The sequence below is a fragment of the Tamandua tetradactyla genome, chromosome 7 (genome assembly GCF_023851605.1).
Source record: "Tamandua tetradactyla isolate mTamTet1 chromosome 7, mTamTet1.pri, whole genome shotgun sequence".
NCBI classification, from domain to species: domain Eukaryota; kingdom Metazoa; phylum Chordata; class Mammalia; order Pilosa; family Myrmecophagidae; genus Tamandua; species Tamandua tetradactyla.
Genome location: NC_135333.1, coordinates 14,848,709 through 14,870,011, shown reverse-complemented (window position 1 = coordinate 14,870,011; position 21,303 = coordinate 14,848,709). Strand labels below are relative to the sequence as shown.

Sequence of the window (21,303 nt, the reverse complement as noted above, 5' to 3'; positions counted from 1 at the left end):
ACAGACATATAGACCAATACATCTTTAGGACCTGGTATTAGGCAGCGATTTCTTAGTTTTTACACCCTAAGCAAGCAACAAAAGAAAAATAGATAAATAGGACCTCATCAAAATTAAAAACTTTTGTGCCTCAAATAGATTTATTAAGAAGGTAAAATGACAACCTACACAATGAGAGCATTTTTGGAACCCACATACCCAACAGGGTTGTAATATCTGGCGTATATAAAGAAATTTCTCAAGGCAATAAAAAAGACAACACAGTTTTAAAATTGAGCAAAAGACTTGAATAGAATTTATTCAAAGAAGACATGCAAATGACCAAAAAGCACATGAAAAGATGCTCAACATCTGTAGCCATAAGGAAAATGAAACACAAAACCATAATGAGATGGCATGTCATTAGACTAGGATAACTACTATTGAGGAAACACAAGAATTTACATTTGTTGAAGAGGAATGGAGAAATTGCTGATGGAAATGTAAAATGGTAAATGTGCTATGGAAGACAAAGCTAAGTACAGAATTAACATATGACCCAGCAATCCCAATTGTAGCTATAAACCCAAAAGAATTGAAAGCAGAGACTTTAACAGATATTTGCATTCCAGGGTCCATAGCAGCATTTTTCACAATTGCCAAAAGATGGAATTAACCCAAGTCTCTATCAAACAATGAAGAATAAATAAAATGTGGTATGTACACAGAGACTTACCCAGCTATAAAAAGAACGAAGTCCTGATACATGCAACAAAATGGATGAACCTTGAGGACATCATGTTGAGTGAAGTAAACCAGATACAAAAGAACACATATTATATGATAAGACTTATAGAAAATCCTTAGAATTAGTAAACTCAGAGTCAGAACCTAGAATATAGGTTACCAGGGCATGGAGTGGCGATAGGGAATGATAGAAAAGTTTCAGTAATGGATGGTGGTGATGGTATCACAACATTGTTAGCATAATTAACAGCACTGAATTAAATATTTAAATGTGGTTAAAAGAGAAAATTTTAGGTTGTATCTATGGTAGTAGAATATGTTTAAAAAATACATGGAATTGCACAATAGAAACAGTGAACCCTTAGTTAAACCATGGACTGCAGTTGGTAGTACAATTATAAAATGTACTTTTATCAATTGTAATAAATGTACTACACCAATGCAAGGTTTTAACAGTAGGGTGTGGATGGGAATCCTGTATTTTTGCATGATTTTTCTGTAAACCAACAATTCCTCTAAAAATTTTTTAAAAGTAAGGGGTGCATGGGTGGTACAGTGGCAGAATGCTTGCCTTCCATGTGGGAGACCCGGATTTGATTCCTGGACTATGTACCCCCCCCCCCCAAAAATAAATAAATAAATAAATAGTTTGAAACATTAAAAAAAAAAATGTAAAGCATATCTGTCATTGGTGAGCTATATTAATTCTAGACAAATTAATGCAGAAAATATTAGAAAGCATCTATACATAGTGAAAAATAATCTGGAACCTATTTGTACTTAAAACCATTCATTCATAATTCATAAAGCAAATTTTGACAGAATTATAAGAAAATTAAGTCCCAGTTATAATAGAAATTTTAATATGTCTCTTAGTAATTGATAATGAGCAAACATGTTAGAAGGCTACAGAAAGGAGATAGCAAACTTTTTCCTAAAGGGTCAGATAATAAAATAAATAAATTTGGGCTTTTAGGGACAATAGGAAAATGGAATTTACAAAATAAGGTACTTATAAAACCATTTAAAATATAATCATTTAAAAATATAAAAAGTGGGTGGTACAACAGTGGCTCAGTGGCAGAATTCTCACCTGCCATGGTGCAGACACAGGTTCGATTCCCAGAGCCTGCCCATGCCAAAAAAGAAAAATGTATATAACAAGTATTCCTACCTCATGGAGCATAAGAAAACAAGAAAAGCCATTCCCTGATGTAAAAAATCATACACAAGTAATATAGTGGACATATATTGATCCTTGCATCCAAGAATTAGAGAATGTGCATTTAAAGGCAACAAAGCAAATCTCAATAAAAAACAAAGATGCTGTGTAACTTAGACCATAGTTTCTAATCCTATGGCATTAAAATTAGGACTAATCAACCAATTATTATCTAAACCCCAAATGTTTGAAAGCTTTAAAATACATTTAAAAATAATTTACAGGTAGAGAAGTAGATTTTAATGGAATTTATAAAACATTTAGAACTGAATGAGGGTGAAAATTTATAAAATGCTGACAAAAGGTAATTCAGATACTTGTATAGGGGAGGAAGAAGAAACGAAAACAAAACAAAAGTTAGCTATACTTCCAACTCAGAAAATTAAGGGGGAGAAACAAAGCATAAACCTGAAGAAATAAAGTAAAATCACACAATAGATGCAAAGACAAAAACTGAATGAAATGGAATGTAAACAGTTGAGAGGATCAACAAAAGGAAAATTTTAACCTTTTTAAAGTATATAATTCAGTGGTATTTATTGTATTTGCAATTTTTTGCTACCATTCCCATCTTTCATCAAATTTCTCCTCCCCAGTTTCCTCATCTTTCTTTAGTGAGTAGGTATCAGTAGCTGAACAAAGAACTTTCTATGAATATTTTCCAGCATTTAGTCAGCAACCATTTACTGCTTGTCTCCTTTGTATTGCACACTATGCTTTGTGTTGGTCATATTGAGATAAATAAAAGAGGATCCCTATTCTCAAGTTACTGGCAGGAGACAGATAAATGAGCAGACTATTTTGCATTTCATTGTGAGGAGTGATGTGTTCCAGATGCTATGGGAATATTTCAGAAGATACCTAACACAGGCTTTAAGAGCTCTGTTGTGAAGCCTCTACTTCAGGGTTGGATTAAAATTAATTGGAATTTTATTCATATTATGATGCTTCAGAATGACTCTGACTAGTAGAAACATTGGAGACCTCATTATTTTCCTTTTAAAATAAGAAGATTGGACTAGATCTATATGATTCGTTTCAATGCAAATACTTTATAATTCAGTTAAAATACTTTGAGAAGAAGAGAAAGTCAAAAGCCCACTTTTTCGTTCTGCTTAGAGAATAGAGTATTTCAAGTAAGCCCTGGTTAATTGAGAATTTTCAAGTTATCAACCGTGCTCCTTGTCATTTCTTTGCATTTTACTATGCTATTCAGCTGTCCAGGGTATACCTATATGGGGAGCCTTCAGCATACAATTGACTTATGAAGTATTTGTGTGTTTTAGAACCTCTTCTGCCACCTCACCTTTTTTTGTAGAGGAACCTATACAGCTGCTTCTTGCTAGAACCAGATCCTTCCAAACTTAGCTCCTTCCTTCTGGATCCTTCCTGAAATTGCAGATAATTTCCAAAAATCACTTAATCAGTACATGCCTAGACATAGTAGCTCCCCCAAAATGTAAGTCCTCTCTTTCAATAGTTTTCTTGACTATCACGGAAACTGCTTTCTGCCCTTCTCTCTCAAAATGAACCCCATTTCTAAAGCCCCTACCTTTCCTTCCCACCAAAATCTAATCCTCTAGCCCTATCATTAGATCATCTATAAGGAGTGATTTGATGTGAGAGAATGCCATTGCTAGGATTTGGGCAGAAGGAGACAGGTTCTCAGTCATTTTCACTAAAATATAATACGAACTTTTCTATTGAAATAATATTATAAATATCAGTTGGGCTCTTTAATATTATTGTTGTATTTTTTCCTGTACCTCATGTTTAACAGACCTTAATTTTATTGTCTGGAAGGCTTCCTACATTATACAGCTTTTTTTTTTTTTTTGGTCTATTTAAATAGTTTCTACATGTTTTCTCCACATTACATGCAATCTTTTGTAATACAATTGGCTTATGAATTAGGGATTAGCTATACCTCGTTTCTCCCCAATTTATACACTCATTCAATTTTTTCTCATGTTCATGAGCCTTTCTAATTGGAAATAGTGATTAGTTGTTCCCACACTGCTAATGCAAGACTGTGCCTATGATATCAGGTGGAAGAGAGATTAAAAAAAGAAGATTGTTTTACCAGGGTCTAAGTTAAATTCTGAGGTGAGATTTGTAATCCACATATTTGCCATATACACTATATAAGCCAAGTCTTTTTACTGCTTTGCTCTGCCTTCCAAAAAAGGCCCCTTGTGTTTCATTAATGAGAACATTTTTACTTTTATAAGCAACTCCTCTCTTAAGATAACTGAGGCCTTCAGATAATGTAATGTACCTATGACTGTTTGTGAGTAACATGATCTGTCTACAGACCTTCAATCAATAGAATGAGTTCTTGCAAAGTTCTCTTTAAACAGGAAAATTTATCAAGGAAGAAAAAACATAAGGTCAAATATCTGGAATTACTTTTAATGCCATCCAAATCACCCATATCATGTGTTAAAAATCCCTTTACTGACCTGGACAGGACTAAGGTAAATCAAAATATAAGGTAAAGGATGAACTTCAGCCTGTGTATGAGACCAAAGGGAGAGATGTTTATTGGGTGCAAAATTTATATTTTGGGTAGCACATTATCTAATTTAATTTGTATGGTCATTTTACTTGAACACCCTCACTACATGAATCTTGAATAAGGCATGAGATCTTGTTGGTTTGTACAGGTTAGTGTGATACCCCAATATATCCCAGAGTAATTTCGGTAGAGAATTAAAAAAAAGAATTTGCAAAGTCCCCTTAGGGACTGGGAAGAAAGGAGGAAATATTAAACTTATCCATCTGGGGAATTCCTGATATTCTTGCAGGCAGTGGGGACAATCAATTCAACAGGTTGAGCCCTCAATCTTGGCGGTCACCTCTATGAAGTTTATTCCTGCAAAGAAAACTGATAATTATGCCTAAGAGTCATGCCCAGAGAACCTCTTTTGTTGCTCAGATGTGGCCTCTCTCTCTAAGCCATCTTGGCAGGTGAATTCATGTTCACCTCCTCATTAAATGGGACATGACTCCCAGGAATGTAACTCTCCCTGGCAACATGTAATATGACTCCCAGGGATGAGTCGAGACCCGGCATCAGGAGAATGAGAAAGCCTTCTTGACCAAAAGGTGGAAGAGAGAAATGAGACAAAATAAAGTCTCAGTGGCTGAGAGATATCAAATAGAATTGGGAGGTTATCCTGGAGGTTATTCTTACACATTATATAGATATCCCTTTTTAGTTTATGGTGTATTGGAATGGCTAGAGGGAAGTACTGAAACTGTTGAACTGTGTTCCAGTAGCCTTGATTCTTGAAGATGATTGTATAAGTATATAGCTTTTACAATGTGATTGTTTGATTGTGAAAACTGTATGTCTGATGCTCCTTTTATCCAGGGTACAGACAGATGAGTAAAAAAAAAGAAAGAAAGAAAAAGAAATAAATAGAATAGAGGGAGATAAAGGGTAAAAATTGGGTAGATTGCAAATACTGTGGGTCATGAAAGGGAGAGGTAAGGGGTATGTAATGTATGAGTTCTTTTTTATTTCTTTTTCTTTTTCTGGAGTGAGCAAATGTTCTAAAAATTATCGTGGAGAAGAATATACAACTATGTGTTGATATTGTGAACCACTGATTGTACAATATGGTTGGGCTGTGTGTGTGTGGATATTTCTCAATAAAAATCTATTTTTTAATCTCTTCTAAATTTCAACCAGGAAAGCAGACATATTAATTAAATATTTGATGTTCTTGAAAGCTAATGTATACATTTTGATATATTCAAGTCTATGATCCTTTAGTTGAATATTAGTGTTGTATACAGCTTTGGCTCTTGGTCCATTTCTTTATGGGATCAACATTACAAACATCAGTTACTATTGTGTGGTTTTGCAAAAATGAAATATAGTTGAGTTTTCACTTTTAAGGGTTAAATTGTTATTGTAAAGCTTAGCAGATACGGTGATTAAATGGATGCCATAAGTCTCTTAGTTTTGTTAGAAATATATCTTCTTTCTGTATTCCCACTTTTCCAGTACATGTGCAAGTATATATTCAAAAAAGCACAAAACCAGTTTTTTCAGGAGAAATGGTGCTTAAATAAACAAGAACACTCTCTTAAGCTTAGCTACTCTCTGATGTTCTTTCAGAGAGGCAGAAGTCATAGCACCAGACATAGCACCAGACAATAAATTATTGTCTGTGGCATATCTAGACATTGAATAATGTTAGCCATTTGTACTGCTATGTTTCTGTTGACAGTATTTTTCATCCATGTGTACCAACACAGAGTGTTGTAGATGACCAGTTTTTACAGCACTTAAGGTACTATAATCATTGTTTATTGTTGCTTTCACTGCAGACTTAAAGCCTGCTTTCTATTTCCAGAGTGTCTAGAACTAAAAATAGGTGAAAGTATATAGAGATCTGATGGTTAAGTGATTTGCTGCTGAGCAAGGTCAGGGTAGACTACTCTTCAAAGATTAACCTGCTCATATACCCATGCTGTGATTCTAAGGGTCCCAGAGGAAGTGAATGTGATTTATGCTGACAAGTTTAAGAAAATCTGTTTCTCTCTTCTATTGTTTACATAGGAAAGAAACACTTAGCATTTACTTTTAGTAAGAGGGCAAATGGTAGAATGATTTGGTAACATGTAAAATTTGGTGTGAAAATTCATAGCAACTTTATTTGTATTAGCCCTGTGGTAGTTAGATTCAGGTGAAGGTGCCTAGTTCTACTGCTGGGAACATGAGCTGATGGCATGTGAACCTCATCTGTTGCTGATTACATCTGCAGTCAGCTAGGAGGCGTGCCTCCTGCAAGGAATGATGTTTGATTTGATTGGCTGGTGCTTAAGTGAGAGAGTTCAATGTAGCAAAGCCAAGCAGCTCAGCATACCTCATCTCAGCATTCGCAGCTCAGCCCAGGCATTATGGAGGTGCAGGAAGGAATCCCCCCCCGCACCCCCCCACCCCCGCCCTGAAAGTTGTTGGAACCCAGAGGCCTGGAGGGAAGCCCAGCAGAGATCGCCCTTGTCTTCCCATGTAAGAATGAACCTCAGTTGAAAATTAGTTGCCTTTCCTCTGAAGAACTATACATTAACTAAATAAATCCCCTTTTATTGAAAGCCAATCTATCACTGGTGTGGTGCGTTCTGACAGCTAGCAAACTAGAACAGTTTTGGTACCAGAGAAGTGGGGTGCTGCTGCAGTTTGCAAATACCAGACATGTTGGACCAGTTTTTTGGATGGATAAAGGGAAGATTTTGGAGGAAATGAGAAGAGAATGATGGACAAGTCCTGGAGTGCTTGAAGAGACTGTTGGTGTAAATGAAACCACTACCAATCTGAACAAAGGGGGGCACAAAGGGAACAAATTGGGAGTTTGCAGAGTGAGAACCATGGAAGCTTGGGTCTGAAGCTAAGAAACTTCAGCCAGGAGAGTGGACCCACCCATATACATGGGGAGGGTGAATTTACCCTGAAGGCAGAAAATGAGTCTCCCACCTTGTTGCAGTGGAAAAGTTGTGCCGCCTCAGGCCTTTGAGAAGGTACAGCAAGTTCCTTGGGGACTGGGGAGAGCCTGGCTGCCACCACATGGAGAGGTTGAGCATGTGTCCCAGAAATGGCAGAGAGCCCAGGTGTAGCCCCGATGCCTGGAGAGGGTGGAGCCAAGAAAAGGTGGTCTCATCAGTGTCCCCTGAGGTTTATTCGGAAGGAAGCGGGCGACTGCATAGGCCCTTGGAAAGGCTGGGACTGCCACTTTCTAAAGCCGAAGGATAAATGACTTTCCAACTTTGAAATCCAATGGAATTTGCCCTGCAGGTTTTCACAACTGTTTGGGTCTTGTGACTCTTGTGTTCCTTCCAGTTTCTTCCTATGGAAATGAAAACCTGTATCCTTTGACTGTCCTCCTTTGCATATTGGCATCAGATAACTTGTTTTGAGTTTCATAGATCCACAGCTAGAAGATAATTTTTTGCACTTTAATATTGCTTAAGGTGGTGCTTGTAGTTGCCAAGTTGACAAGGGGTGGACATGTGGTAGTTAGATTCAGGTGTCAACTTGGCTAGGTGAAGGTGCCTAGTTCTATGGCTGTGAACATGAGCCTATGGCATGTGAACCTCATCTGTTGATTATATCTGCAGTTGGCTAGGAGGCGTGCCTGCTGCAATGAATGATGTTTGATTTAATTGGCTGGTGCTTAAATGAGAGAGTTCAACGTAGCACAGCCAAGCAGCTCAGCATACCTCATCTCAGCACTTGCAGCTCAGCCCAGACCTTTGGAGGTGCAGAAAGGAATCACCCTGGGAAAAGTTGTTGGAACCCAGAGGCCTGGAGAGAAGCCCAGTAGAGACCCTGTGCCTTCCCATGAAGAAGAAACCTCAGTTGAAAGTTAGTTGCCTTTCCTCTGAAGAACTATACGCAACTAAATAAATCCCCTTTTATCGAAAGCCATCCGTCCCTGTTGTTGCATTCCAGCAGCTAGCAAACTAGAACAGGCCCCAAACTGGAAGTAGACTAGATATCCATCAACATGTGAATGGATAAACAAATTGTGGTACATCTGTACGATGGAACATCACTCAGCAATAAAATAAATGAGTGATTGATACACAGAGTGACATGGATGAATGTCAGAACAATCCTGCTGAGTGAAAGAAGTCAGACTTCCCGCAAAATACGTATTATACGATTCCATGCATATGATATTCTAGAAAATACGAACTTATATTGTGATTCAAAGCATGTCAGTCATTGCCTGTGACAGGGAGGCTGGGGGAATGGAGGAATTTCACAGAGGCACCAGAAAAATGTGGGAGCAATGGTTTCATGGATAATTGCATAGGTCAGAAGTTACCAGTTTGTACACTCAATATGTACAGTTTACGGTATGTCAATTCTGTCTCTAAAAACATTATTAAAAAGAAAACAAGGTATTTCTTATGGAATGTAAGATTTTATTGAGGGGGGATGTATAAAAGTGATGGCAGTAAACAGACATGGATATTTTGCATAAACAAGAGAGAGAGTGAGACAGTGTGTTAAGTGTTCAAAAGCCGTTTGATGGAAAAGCAGTGTAAGCATAGGAAGTGATGGGGAGCGTAACTGATATAGGAGGTCAAGTAAATCCTTTGTAATAACATGATGTTTGGACAGAAACTAAGGTCCTCTGTAATCATTTGAAAACTGATTTAAGATATATTTTGTTTTTTTTTTTAAGTTAAAGGTAGCTACTTCTCTCTTTCATTGACTAAAAGAACAGCATAACTGATGGTTATTGTAATTATAAATATATATATATCATAAAATTTGCCATTTTTGAACATTTTATTAGCTTCCCCTAAGTTGAAGGCAGATTTAAGTTTTCACCATCAGAAGGAAGCTGCCAGTTAAGGGTAGGGCAGAGGTAAGCCAGGCCTTCTCCAAATGCCCAATAATAGAAGCCCATTTCTGCTAAAATGTTTTCTAGTGATTAAGTTTTCATTGGAAGGATGATCTGTTTTGTGACATCAATAGAATGGTGAGTCTGAGTTCCCTGCCAAGGAGGGGCAGTTACTTCTGTGATTTCTAAAAAGAAAACCAAAAATGCTGCAGTATTTCACCTTTGGTGTTTTGTGTGCACGAATACGGTGTTGGTGAAGAAAGTGCACTGGTTTCTGAATGGAAGAGAAGATTTTCATCAGTGGAGTGAACTGTTTGCTTACGTGAAGTCATCCTAACAAAACAGCTAGATAGAATTCCATTCTGGCACAGTAGCAGGTTTCTTTTAAAACTGGCAGAAGTTATTGTGGGGGGGTAGGGAGGCAGAAATTAAAGGGTTCTGAGAAAGGAGCCATATTGTACTTTAGTACTTATTACCCACAGTTAAATGGAACCTAAATTTGATTCTTTTCCCCCCACCCCCCATTAGTGCTTGGTAATTTTGGACATTTTAGAATGTTTGTGTATTGAGAATGAACAGAAAGAATGACAAAATGAAAAGTGTTTTATAAGATGTGCCATAATTGTAGTGTGGTCCTTTATTTTGAAAATATGCTTTAACTCTGCTCATTTCCCAATTTTTAAAAAGATGGCTTGTAGAAGTATAAGCATTTTTGCCTTATTATTTAACGTAAATTTGGTGACAGAGTAGGGAAATTCATTGATCTAAAAGCAATTACATATTTTTTTATTCTTTATTGTGGTAACATGTATAACATAAAATTTGTCATCTTAACTATTTTTAAGTGTACAATTCAGTGGTATTAATTACGTTTACAGTGTTGTGCTACATCACTGCCATCTATTACCAAAATGTTTTCATCACCTCAAACATTAAGCATTAAATCCCCTTCCTCTCCCCCGCCCAACCTTTGGTAACCTGTAATCTAGTTTCTATCTCTATGAATTTGCTTATCTAGATATTTTATATAAGTGGAGTCAGGTAATTGTCCTTTTGTGTCTGACTTATTTCACTCAACACAATGTCTTCAGGGCTCATTTGTGTTGCATATATCAGATCTTCAGTCCTTTTGTCAGCCAAGTAATATTCCATTTCATGTATATACCACATTTTTGTTTATCCATTCAATTGTCAGTGGACACAAGGATCTGATGAAAGCTAAGGGCCAAACATTTGTATATAACTTCAGGGGCTGCCAAGAATCCCTATTCCAGGACAGAAGCAGTCTGAATGCCCATCTCTGAAGTAAGCAGTTTTAGTTCTTTGTGGAGTACAAAGGAAACCTCTATCTGTGACCTAAGAAATAACTATTATTCAAAATGTAGTTTGATAAACAATTCAGCCAAGCAGTAGGAAGAAAGAGAAAAGCCAGTAAGTTTGTGTTTTCATTGCATTCAGAAAAGCCCGTATTTTTTTGCAGTCATCTACATTTATATTGCTTTTGTTTGTTTGTTTGTTTGTTTGTTTGCCTGGGCAGGCACCGGAAATTGAACCCAGGTCTCCTGCATGGCAGGGGAGAACTCTGTCTGCTGAGCCGTCATGACCCGCCCTCATACTGTTTTATATGTATGTGTGTTATGAGAAAAAATATCAGGACAGATTTCTCAATGTCCTCTCACCTTATTCTGTGGTTCCCCTTTGTTCTGTTCACATTCTTCTCAGATTTTATACAGAGCTACCAAGTACTCACTCTTTTATGTTTAGATTGTTGGCTGGGGAGTCATTTACCATGTCTGTCTTATGCAGTAGCTCTGCATTCTAGTCTTTTCCAGTCTTCATTTAATCATTGCTGTCTGATTTTATACTAGGTATGAATTTTCATGCATTGAAATCTATTAACTGTGCTCTTCTTTTTTTCTTCCTATAGCTTGTACCTCCTTTTAAGCCTCAAGTAACATCTGAAACAGATACCAGATATTTTGATGAAGAATTTACAGCTCAGACAATTACAATAACACCACCTGAAAAATGTAAGTAAATCTAGAAGACAACTGATAACTTTCAAATCTAAGTGAAGGGTTTTGGTCATTTTTTGAATCATTTGATATTTTCAAATCAAATTCCACAGTGACTTATTCTAGTCAATTTAAGGATGTAGTATTTAAATATCAAAAGACAGCAACTGAGAGAAAAGTTTTTCTGAGTAGGAAAAATTATATAAGGAGAATTATCAACTGAGAATTATAAACTAAATTACAACCTCAGCCTTCTGTACTGTTTTCCAGTAGATTCTTTTGACATCAGCTGAAAGGATTCTGAAATAGACATTTCCAATATTTCCCAGACTTTGCTCACCCCATACTACCTTCATGACTTTTGCCATTTCTGGTCGCCTAATTACTTAATAGTTTTTAATTCACTTTAAATTGAATAATTCTTTTTTATTTAGTTTTGTCTTACATGATAATATTTGTGATGTCATAATCCAATCTACTAGTAATTTTTTGAAGAATATTAAACTTTTCTTTAAAATCTTATTGTGGTAGTAATCTTTGATACGTATAGATTGAATTAAATATAAATTCAAACTATATACCCATGCAACATTTAAAATCATTCCACATATACTAGTATGTACCCCATATTTTGAGAGATAATATAAATAAGTGAACTCTTATAGAATAAAAGGTTATCAGATATATTTAATAAACACTCTCATGCTCACAAATCTCAGAGGTTTGTATATGTCATCATTAGTTCAGGAATTAAGGATAAGATTAAGTTTTAGGGTGATCATTGGATAGCTATAAAGTATTCAAGTCACACATCTTTTGGTTTACGTGTAACATCATGTTACCTTTCTTTTCCTTTATTTTCATTTTCTGCTTTCTTCTCCTCACCTTCCTTTTCTTTTTTTTTGGAGAAGGTGAAGACTTACAGGAAAATCATGCTGAAAATATAGAATTCCATATATCTGCCTTCACACACATGGTATTCCCTATTATAAATGTGGTACTCTGCAGCAATTAATGAAACAGTATTATTATAGTTATACCATTAATGTAGTTTGAAGGGCTCACTGTTTGTGTGGCTGTTTTTTGTTTTTGTTTTTTTTTAATTTTGTTCTAACATTTATAGAACCTAAAATTTCTCCTTTTAACTGCATACATATATAGAATTCAGTGGTGTTAACTCCATCCGCAGTGTTGTGCTACTGTCACCATTCTCCATTCCCAAAACTTTTACCCCCAAGAGAAAATCTGTACAGATTAAGCGTTAACTCCCTATTCCCTAACCCCCATCATAGCCCCTAGTAACCTGGATTCTACTTTCTGGCTCTATCAATTTGTTTAATTCTAATTATTTCATATCAGTGAGATCAAATATTATTTATCTTTATGTTACTGGCTTATTTCATTCAACATGATGTCTTCAGAGTTATACTGTGTCATTGTATGTATCAGAACTTCATTCCATTTTAAAGCTGAATAATGTTCCATTGTGTGTAAACACCACATTTTGTTTATCCATTCATCTGTTGATGGACACTTGGAATGTTTCCATCTTTTAGCAATTGTGAATAATGCTGCTATGAACCTTGGTGTACAAGTGTCTGTTCGAGTCCCAGCTTTCAAGTCTTTTGGGTATATACCAGGAGTGGCATTGCTGGGTCATAAGGTAATTCTATACTTAATTTCCTGAGGAACCGCCACTGTACATTACCACAGCAACTACACCATTTTACATTCCTACCAACAATAAACAAGTTTTCATACTTCTCTACATCTTCTCCTACACTTATTATTTTCACCTTTTTAGTGGTAGCCATTCTAGTGGGTGTGAAATCGTACATTGCATTGTGATTTTCATTTGCATTTTCCTCATGGCTAATGAGGAAACATGTTTTCAGGTGTTTATAGGACATTTACATGTCTTCTTTAGAGAAAGGTCTAGCCGTGTCTTTTGCCAATTTTTTAATAAGGTTGTTTGGCTTTTTGTTGTTGAGTTATATGGTTTCTTTACATATTCTGGATGTTAAACTTTACTGGATATGTATTTTCCAAATGTTTTCTCACTTTTTGTAGGTTTCCTTTGTACTTTATGATGAAGTCTTTTGAGGCACAAAAGTTTTTAAATTTATCTATTTTTTTTCTTTTGTTACTTGTGGTTTTGGTGTGAAGCCGAAGAAACCATCAGCTAACACAAGGGCCTAAATATACTTCCCTGTATTTTCTTCTAGGAGTTTTATAGTTTTGGTGCTTATAATTAGGCCTTTGATCCATTTTGAGTTCATTTTTGTATGCGGTTTGGGGTAGAAGTCTCCTTCATTCTTTTGCATACAGATGTCCAGTTTTCCCAGCAACATTTGTTAAAGAGACCATTCCTTCCCCATTGAGTGGACTTGGCACTGTTGTCAAAATCAGTTGGCCATAGATGTGAGTTTATTTCTAGACTCTCAATTCAATTCAATTAGTCTGTCCTTTCACCAATGCCATGCTTTCTTAATTACTGTAACTTTGTAATAAGTTTTAAAATTGGAAACTGTGAGTCCTCCAACTTCATTTTTCCTTTTCAAGATGGTTTTGGCTATTTGGGGCCCTTACCCTTCCATACAAATCTGATTATTGGACTTTCCATTTCTGCCTGTCTCTGCCTTTTGACTAGAGTTTTTAATCTATTTATATTTAAAGTAATTACTGATAATACAGGACTTTGTTCTGCCATTTTGCTGTTTGGTCTTTGTAAGTCCTATGTCTTTTTTTTTTTTTTGCATGGGCAGGCACCGGGAAGTCCTGTATCTTTTATGTCCCTCGATTCTTCTTTTAATGGGTACTTTCAATTTTATTTGATCTTTTTGTAGTATACTATTTTGAACATATTGAAGATCATTTTATAATGTCTTTCTCCAGTATACCCAAATCTGGTCTTCTTCATTAATGGCTCCTGGGCTTTTATCTTGTTCCTTTGAATGATCTATCATTTCCTGTTTCTTTTGTTTTGTTTTGTTTTGTTCTGTTTTTATTCTTTTGTTACACAATGCACATTTTAATTTTTTTTTTATTTTAATATTTTAAAGTATTTACTCTGGGAGTTAGAGTTAGTCTCTGAACTGTCCTTTATGTTTGTATCCAGCTAGTGGTAGAACAGAGATTTCCTTAAGTATGAGGAGGTAGCAAAAAGAAAGAAATCAGTGCAAAAAACACCTTTCATAGATTTGCAAATTGTCTCTCCTTTGACTGGTGCTCTCCTTCATAGCTTAGCCCTCCTGTCACAATCAACTGGGGGCAAACGGGAAGTGCAGGGTCCTTTTGGTCTTTTCTGAGTCTGTGTCTTATCTTGGGCTTGTGCTTGCTTGTGGCCTTAGGAATTCCCCTGTTTACAGGAATTCTGTAAACTTTTACTCCCTATGAAATCTCTCCCTTCAGATTACTGTAAAGCAGGTAATCCTTTGCCCCAGGCCTCTTTGACTTAATTGTTTCTTAAATTGCTTTAGCTGTCTGCAAGCTGCTTCTGCCTGCAGGCAACTTCTTAGAAGGTAAATTGAAATGAGTTTCTTCCTTTTTGTCTCTCAGGTTGCCTCTCTAGATTGGCATCTAGGCATACCAGTCTGTATACAGGGAGTGCTCTGCCCCCTCCAGAACAGGGCCAGGGAGCCACAGTGGGAGCAAGGTGGACTCCACTCCGCACTGAGGAGGTGGCAGGGAGGGTCCAGAAAGGTACAAGCTATCCTTCCAGTTTTAAAAGCTGTGTTTTCTTGGTTTGGCCCTTGCCCATTTACTGAAACCCTTTATATGAACCCTTTTCCAGAGTTCTGAGGAAGATGGCACTACTAGTTTTTCCTAACTGTTCCAAGATTCTTTGGAGGAAGGGCATCATGGAGTGTCTCATGCTGCTGTCTCGGTTGGCAGGATCCCCTTCTTCCTTTTTAGAAGGAAAAGTAGTTGATAGTGCTGGTACCCATTGAGTACCCTGATAGCCAAGAGTAGGGTGAAGGGTTCTCCTGATTCTGGATGTAGTTGGCGGATCTTAGCACTGAAAAGTAAACTGTCATTTAGGCCAGGAATTCTTAATCTGGGGTTCATAGTTTGGCTCTAAAATAAAGCATACAATTATATGTGCATATGTGTGCTTTTCTGGAAAATTTATACCTTTCTTTAAATTTTCAAGGCGTTAAGAACCTCTGAACTTTCATTTTATGTGGCATATTTCTCAGGGATTGGAGCCTAGCCATACTTAAAAAATTTTTAATCATTTCTGTATTCTCTCCCTGTCTCTCATGTCTGTAACCTAGCTCATTGTTCCCCCTTCCCCCTCTTGTCGTAAACCGCCCATTTCCATAGCTCACCACTAAACCGTAAGTCTCCCTGTTATTTGCTTCACTTCTCTATACCTAACCTTAGCCCTCAGCCTAGCAACTGTCTCTAAGCTTGTGTAATTGGCCCCCTACCCCTCTTACCCACGCCCCTGCTCCCTCCTCCTCCTAACCTATACTTAACCCGGGACTCTCCTAGCCTTGGGGTCTTTAGCATACTTGAGCCGCTTCATACTTGAGCCGGCTTCGGTACCTAAGCTCTTACGATGTAACAATAAAGAAGCTTTGTGCTGATTAATTGGCCTCCGGCTCAAGTCCTTTAGCCCCCTAGCCAACACGGCTAGGCCCTGCTTACCCAGGTTCACCCCCAGCGAGCTCGCCCCCTTCCACCCAGGGTTCTGGCCGCGAGGCTGCCCGGCGACTATCAGCTCGCCGAGTGTCTGCCCGGCTGAAGCTATCCCGGCAATTTTATAAAGATTTTATATGTGAAGAAAGATAAACTCAGAGTGAGATTAAGCTGCCGAAGGTTCCACAGTAAGTGTAAACCATGGCCAGGAACAGGATTTATCAACTTGGCTGATATCCAGATTAAGTTGTGGAATATCAAATATTGATGTGGTATTTATGCTAGATCATCCATGGCAGGGCAGTGAGCTTCCACTGTCTTTTTTTTTCAGTATGTGAATAAATTTTATTTTTAACTTTCATTAATAAAAAGGTTATAACACTTTAGATTTTTAATAAGACTTAATTGACATCTAGTTAACCTTTTACAACAGCAATATTTTTTCTTTTCTTGGAAATACTCAAATATGATTCCATTGTTCCTTTAGAAAATAGACTAAAAAATATGTTGCATTTAAGGACCTCCATGAAGAACATTTTACCACATCCATATTTTTTTGACACTTGAAACACTGAGTTATATACCAATTTAACCTGTCTCTCAGAGGAAAAACCAAAAATGTACCATTAACCAATTTAGCTATGTTTCTACAAATAAAACCTATTTTCACAGGAAACAAAAAGTAACATACAATCAAAAGGATCTATCCCTAAATCCTTTATCTACACTGTCAAAAGATAAGAGATTAAGTATGGGAGATCAATGTAAGTGATGTGTTTTTTTTAACCAATTAACTCTGACTCAGAAGATAAATTTATTAATGTAAAATTCATCAGCCTATATGAATTCCACATGACATTTTTCCCTATTTTATAGCAAAAGAAAATGGGTTTAATATTTAATACTGTTACTGAAAGACAGCATTGCCATCAACAACAGCTGAAGAAGTATCCGCAGGACCCTTTTAGAAACAGAATATTGTCCGTGCCCCAAAATGTGAAATTAGACAGTTGTCAGTAAACATGAGGTAACGAATTAAAACATTTTCTGTCATCATTCGTATCACACTGCCCTGGAAATTCAGGTTAAATGGGTTCTGCAGATCACTTCATACCCAGTTAGCATTGTAGTATAAATGATAAAGCAACCTTGGTTTTTAAGTAAAAACTATAACATAACATCCATTTTTGAAACTACAAACAAGACTCTCTTCGTGTAATAGAATGATCTAATAGAAAATTCCTATATGCAGCAATACATTTAATCTTCAATGAGTATAACTTGAAGCTCTTAAATTATTTATTTTAAATTCAAATAAAGACAGGCAACTGCAGTCTCAGTCACCTGTTTTACCCTTTAGTTGCAATCCCCCTAAATCTTTATCTGCCATTGTAATATTGTTCCTCTTGCACTTCTTGGAAACAGCACAGACTTTTCTCATTTCACTGTTTGGCAGTTTCTTCAGATCAGTGCCCCATTCTCTACAAGTTTTCAGATTACTTGCATTTCCACTGATCTCAAAGCCATCTCCTTCCTGTTGCTGTGTCCGCAGGCCATCATTGGCTTGGTGACTGGCTCCCAGGAATGGCGCTCCTTCCCTCCCTGCCTTTGGTGCTAGTCTGTAACTCATTTTGCTCCAGTTTACCCTGAATTTATTTAAATACCTTTCAGTTAATTCCCAAGTATCTTTCTTGGAATATTTTAGTTTTGGGGGTTTGGGTGATGGTGGAACCACTGTAGTTTTTCACCAATAATGTTGAGATGCAAAACCTTTCCATCCTTTAATTTTTTCTTTTTTTCTTGTTTGTGGGCCTCTCTTGTAATTTGAGCTGCTTTTCTACCATATGGTGGGATGACTTCTTCCCTTTGATGCTCAGGCATGGTGATGTCCTTGTGGCTGCAGTGGCCTCTGCACTGCAGCCAGGGGCAGCCACACTGACATGGCGGGTGCTGCCCCAGGAGGAACGTCTGTCCACTACACATGGGACCCCTCCGAAAAGGAGGGGCCCCCACTGAGTCTCACATGCCATTTGAGAACCTTAGAATCTCCAGTAGTCAAACGGCAGTGTTAGAAAGCCTTTGGAGCTGTGGACAAGTACTCCAGGGCTCTCTGAATAGAAACAGCGGATGCAGGCATTGGTGTACGTTCCCCTGCTCGTGAGGACTGTTGGGCTGTGAGTTCCTGGAAAGCTGGGCAGCACCAGCGGGGTGCTGGGGCAGGACCATGGGTTACTCCCTCTATACAGCATTTACTGGATCCCATCACTTGGGTAAAATTGTAATTGCAATCAGAGTACATTATTCCCCTGCTGAAAACCCTCCAGTGGCTTTCGTCACACTTTACATCCAAACTACTCATGCTGGCTTGCCCAGCTCTGTCTGAACTGAGCCCTGTCGACCTCTTTTAACTTCATCCCATTTCATCTTCCCCCATTGCCCCTACGCTTCAGCCACCCTCAAACATGCTGTACTTCACCTCACCTTGGCACTTTTATACTTACTATTCTCTCTGCCTAGAGTGTTCTTTTCCCAGCTGTTTGCATGAACAGCTCCTCCTTGTTTTTCAGATCTCAGTTTAAATGTCACTTCATCAGAGCAGTTTCTCTGGCCTCTTTATCTAAAGAACTATGAAGCTCCCTCTGAGACTACCCCTCCCCCTTAGTTCTCTATTGACATTTTTACTTGATATTTTTCTCATTTATTTATTTGTTTCTTTGTTTACAGTCTGTTTCTACTAGAATGAATGTCCTTGAGAGGAGAAATCTTATTTGTTGTATTCTCTGCGAATCCCAGCTCCTAGCTAAGTGGTATTTTGTAGGTATTCAATAAATAAATCTTAGGTGACAATAAACTAACTTTGTGAGTGCCTGGAGTCCTCAGGGCAGGAAGAGGCCGGCAGTGCTATCGATTCCCACTGGGAGAGCAACTTCATGTCTGTCCTGGGCCTGGGCCTCTTTGAGACATTTTTCCTCCCTTACATAGAGATTTTGGCATTTGTGGACTCCTGTTAGGACAAATAAATAGGTCATTTTGGAAGTCATAGAAGCCGGTTTACTCTGTAAATGCAAAGCCAGGAATAGATCTTTTGTTTTTAGGAAATTAAAAGCAAAATCACAATTTGGGAAGCAGAGTGATGAGGTTGGAAAAGCCCTGAACTCAGACCTTGGAAATTTCTGGCTCTGCCACCTAGTTGCTATGAATTGTGAGCAAGCCACTTTGCTCTCTGAGAGAGAGTTTTCCTCACCTATAAACCAGGGACCACAGGGCTGGATAATTTCTAAGAATCCCGAATTTTCCCTTCTGAGCACCTAGGAGCCTTGTATTTAGGTAAGGCACCTAGAAATCCACAGCTTTCAGTTGGTAGTATTGCTTTGTTTGGTGATGATACAAAAGATGAAGACAGGCCAATAGAACGTCTAGCTCAAAAAAGTGGGTGTGAGGGCAGTTGGGAGAGACCAACAAAGTATGATGTTAGAAGTGTAAGACTAAAAAGACCACTGCCAAACGGTTTTCAAAATCCATTTTGATTATAAATAAGTTAAATTAAAAGCTAGTAGTCAGTTATTAGCTAGTGATTTTTTTCATGATTGTCTTAAATTTTAAGCTGCCCAACCATAGTCTTTTTCATAATTTACCTTATCTGCTATCTGCCTTATCCCTAAGCTCTCATGCCAGTTGTCATGATAAGAATATGTTATTAATAGGCTTTTTATTGCTCAGTTTTTAGAACTTCTAAAATGGGACTGAAATGTTAGAGGATGTTTTTTATGTCCTCCAGCTGTTTCTTGATGAAATTCAAACCTAGTTCCTCGGTTTCCATGCTGAACAATATGGAAACCATTGATAGGACCTTTTTCCTGGCATGTCACATTTTATCACTAACAGCAACTCTTTTTACATACATATAAAAAGAATATATATAATTTTAGATGCGGGTAGCACTTTATAAGCCCACCAATCCAAATGTTTGTAAAGGATAATCTATTTGTAGATTGGGACAGGGTGGTTTAGGAAGCTGCACACTGTCGTCATTTCCAGGGGGCATCAGAATTACATCAGAATCACAGCTTACAATTGTAAGCCTGTGAAAACCTGGCATTTGTTGGTATCAGAAGTGGGGTATGGGCACTGCCCTGCCTCTGAGCCCCACAAGTGCAGAGCGTGAGAGTCTAGCAGCAGCATCTGTGTCTTACTGGGGTGTGCTACAGTCTGGGGTGGGGTGGGCATGTTCTGGATTGCTATCCTAACCAAACTGACGGCCGTTGCTTCCCTGCTGAGCACCTCTAGATAGGAAGGTGGGATAGAAGAGCTCAGCAGTGTGGCAAGTCAAAGGCCCCCAGCCCCCTGCAGGTCTCTTCAGCAGCAAGGAGTAGGTGGTGCTCCCCAGGAGCACAGCACCCCTCTCTTCCTGGCTCCATGGCGTTGGAGGGTGGTGGCCTCATCGACTGTTACCGTAGCTCCTGGCTCCTGCCAGAGCCAAGGGTCAGTGTTTTCAGCATGACATTCCAGGCTAAATCCTAGATTCCCTTAAGGGGCAGATAAAAGTGGTAAGCAGTGAAACCTTGAACTGTGATTACATTTAACATAATCTTTTCTTCTTGTATCCTTTAAAAACGGTGCTGGTAAAAAGCCATCTCAGCTCCCTATCTGCTAAAGCATAGAGGTTTGTATGCAAAAGTCCACAGTAGTAACATTGTTACCATTTGCCCTCCTACTTGCCACCTTGCTTTAATAAAACAGAATGGAGTTATTTTTTAGAACAAATCAGCAGTTAGAAAGGCAAAATGTTCCATTTTCTACAAACAGCTGCAGTGACATGCCAGATTGTCCTCGCTGGTGTTAATTAATCAAACAGATTTTGGAATGTGTCTTCTTGCATTATATCCATTAATGATCTTCTGCCTTCCTCTTACAGAAAAATAGAACTTCTTTGAGATTCTGGTAGCTTTTACTGCCATATGATTACATTTGTTAAGTGCTCTAAGGAAATTAGGTAACTGATGCTACTTGATCCAGTGATTCAAATGTGGAGTTGATGCTTCTGGGTTTTTTCCTCAGATTTTTTAAACATAGTTCACCTTTATTATCATCATTGTTTGTTATGAACATCCTTCCATAACAGGAATGATATGCACACACACTCACTCACTGAGTGAACTTGCTCCATTCCTTGGTTTTTTACCATATTTCCACCCCAGTGCCTCTCCCAGGTGTTTGACTCCTTTATGTGCCATAATCTCATATTTTCCCACCACTGTCACCAAGTATGAAAAAAGAAAGGGTAGCTGGAGTAAGACAGTGACATCACTGGCTTTAAAAGAATAGCAAG

The 21,303-nt window shown here is 37.8% G+C and overlaps 1 protein-coding gene and 1 pseudogene across 9 annotated transcripts in view; one reads left to right on the top strand and one right to left on the bottom strand.

Moving 5' to 3' along the window:
* AKT3 (AKT serine/threonine kinase 3) overlaps positions 1-21,303 on the top strand; it is a 430,706-nt gene that overhangs the window by 362,099 nt on the left and 47,304 nt on the right. For all 9 annotated transcript variants that reach the window (XM_077168486.1, XM_077168483.1, XM_077168491.1 and 6 more), the window contains one exon: positions 11,243-11,345. In XM_077168486.1, coding sequence (XP_077024601.1) covers positions 11,243-11,345 — 103 coding nt within the window. The remainder of the gene's footprint in view (positions 1-11,242; positions 11,346-21,303) is intronic.
* LOC143690813 (translation machinery-associated protein 16 pseudogene) lies at positions 17,267-18,361 on the bottom strand (annotated as a pseudogene).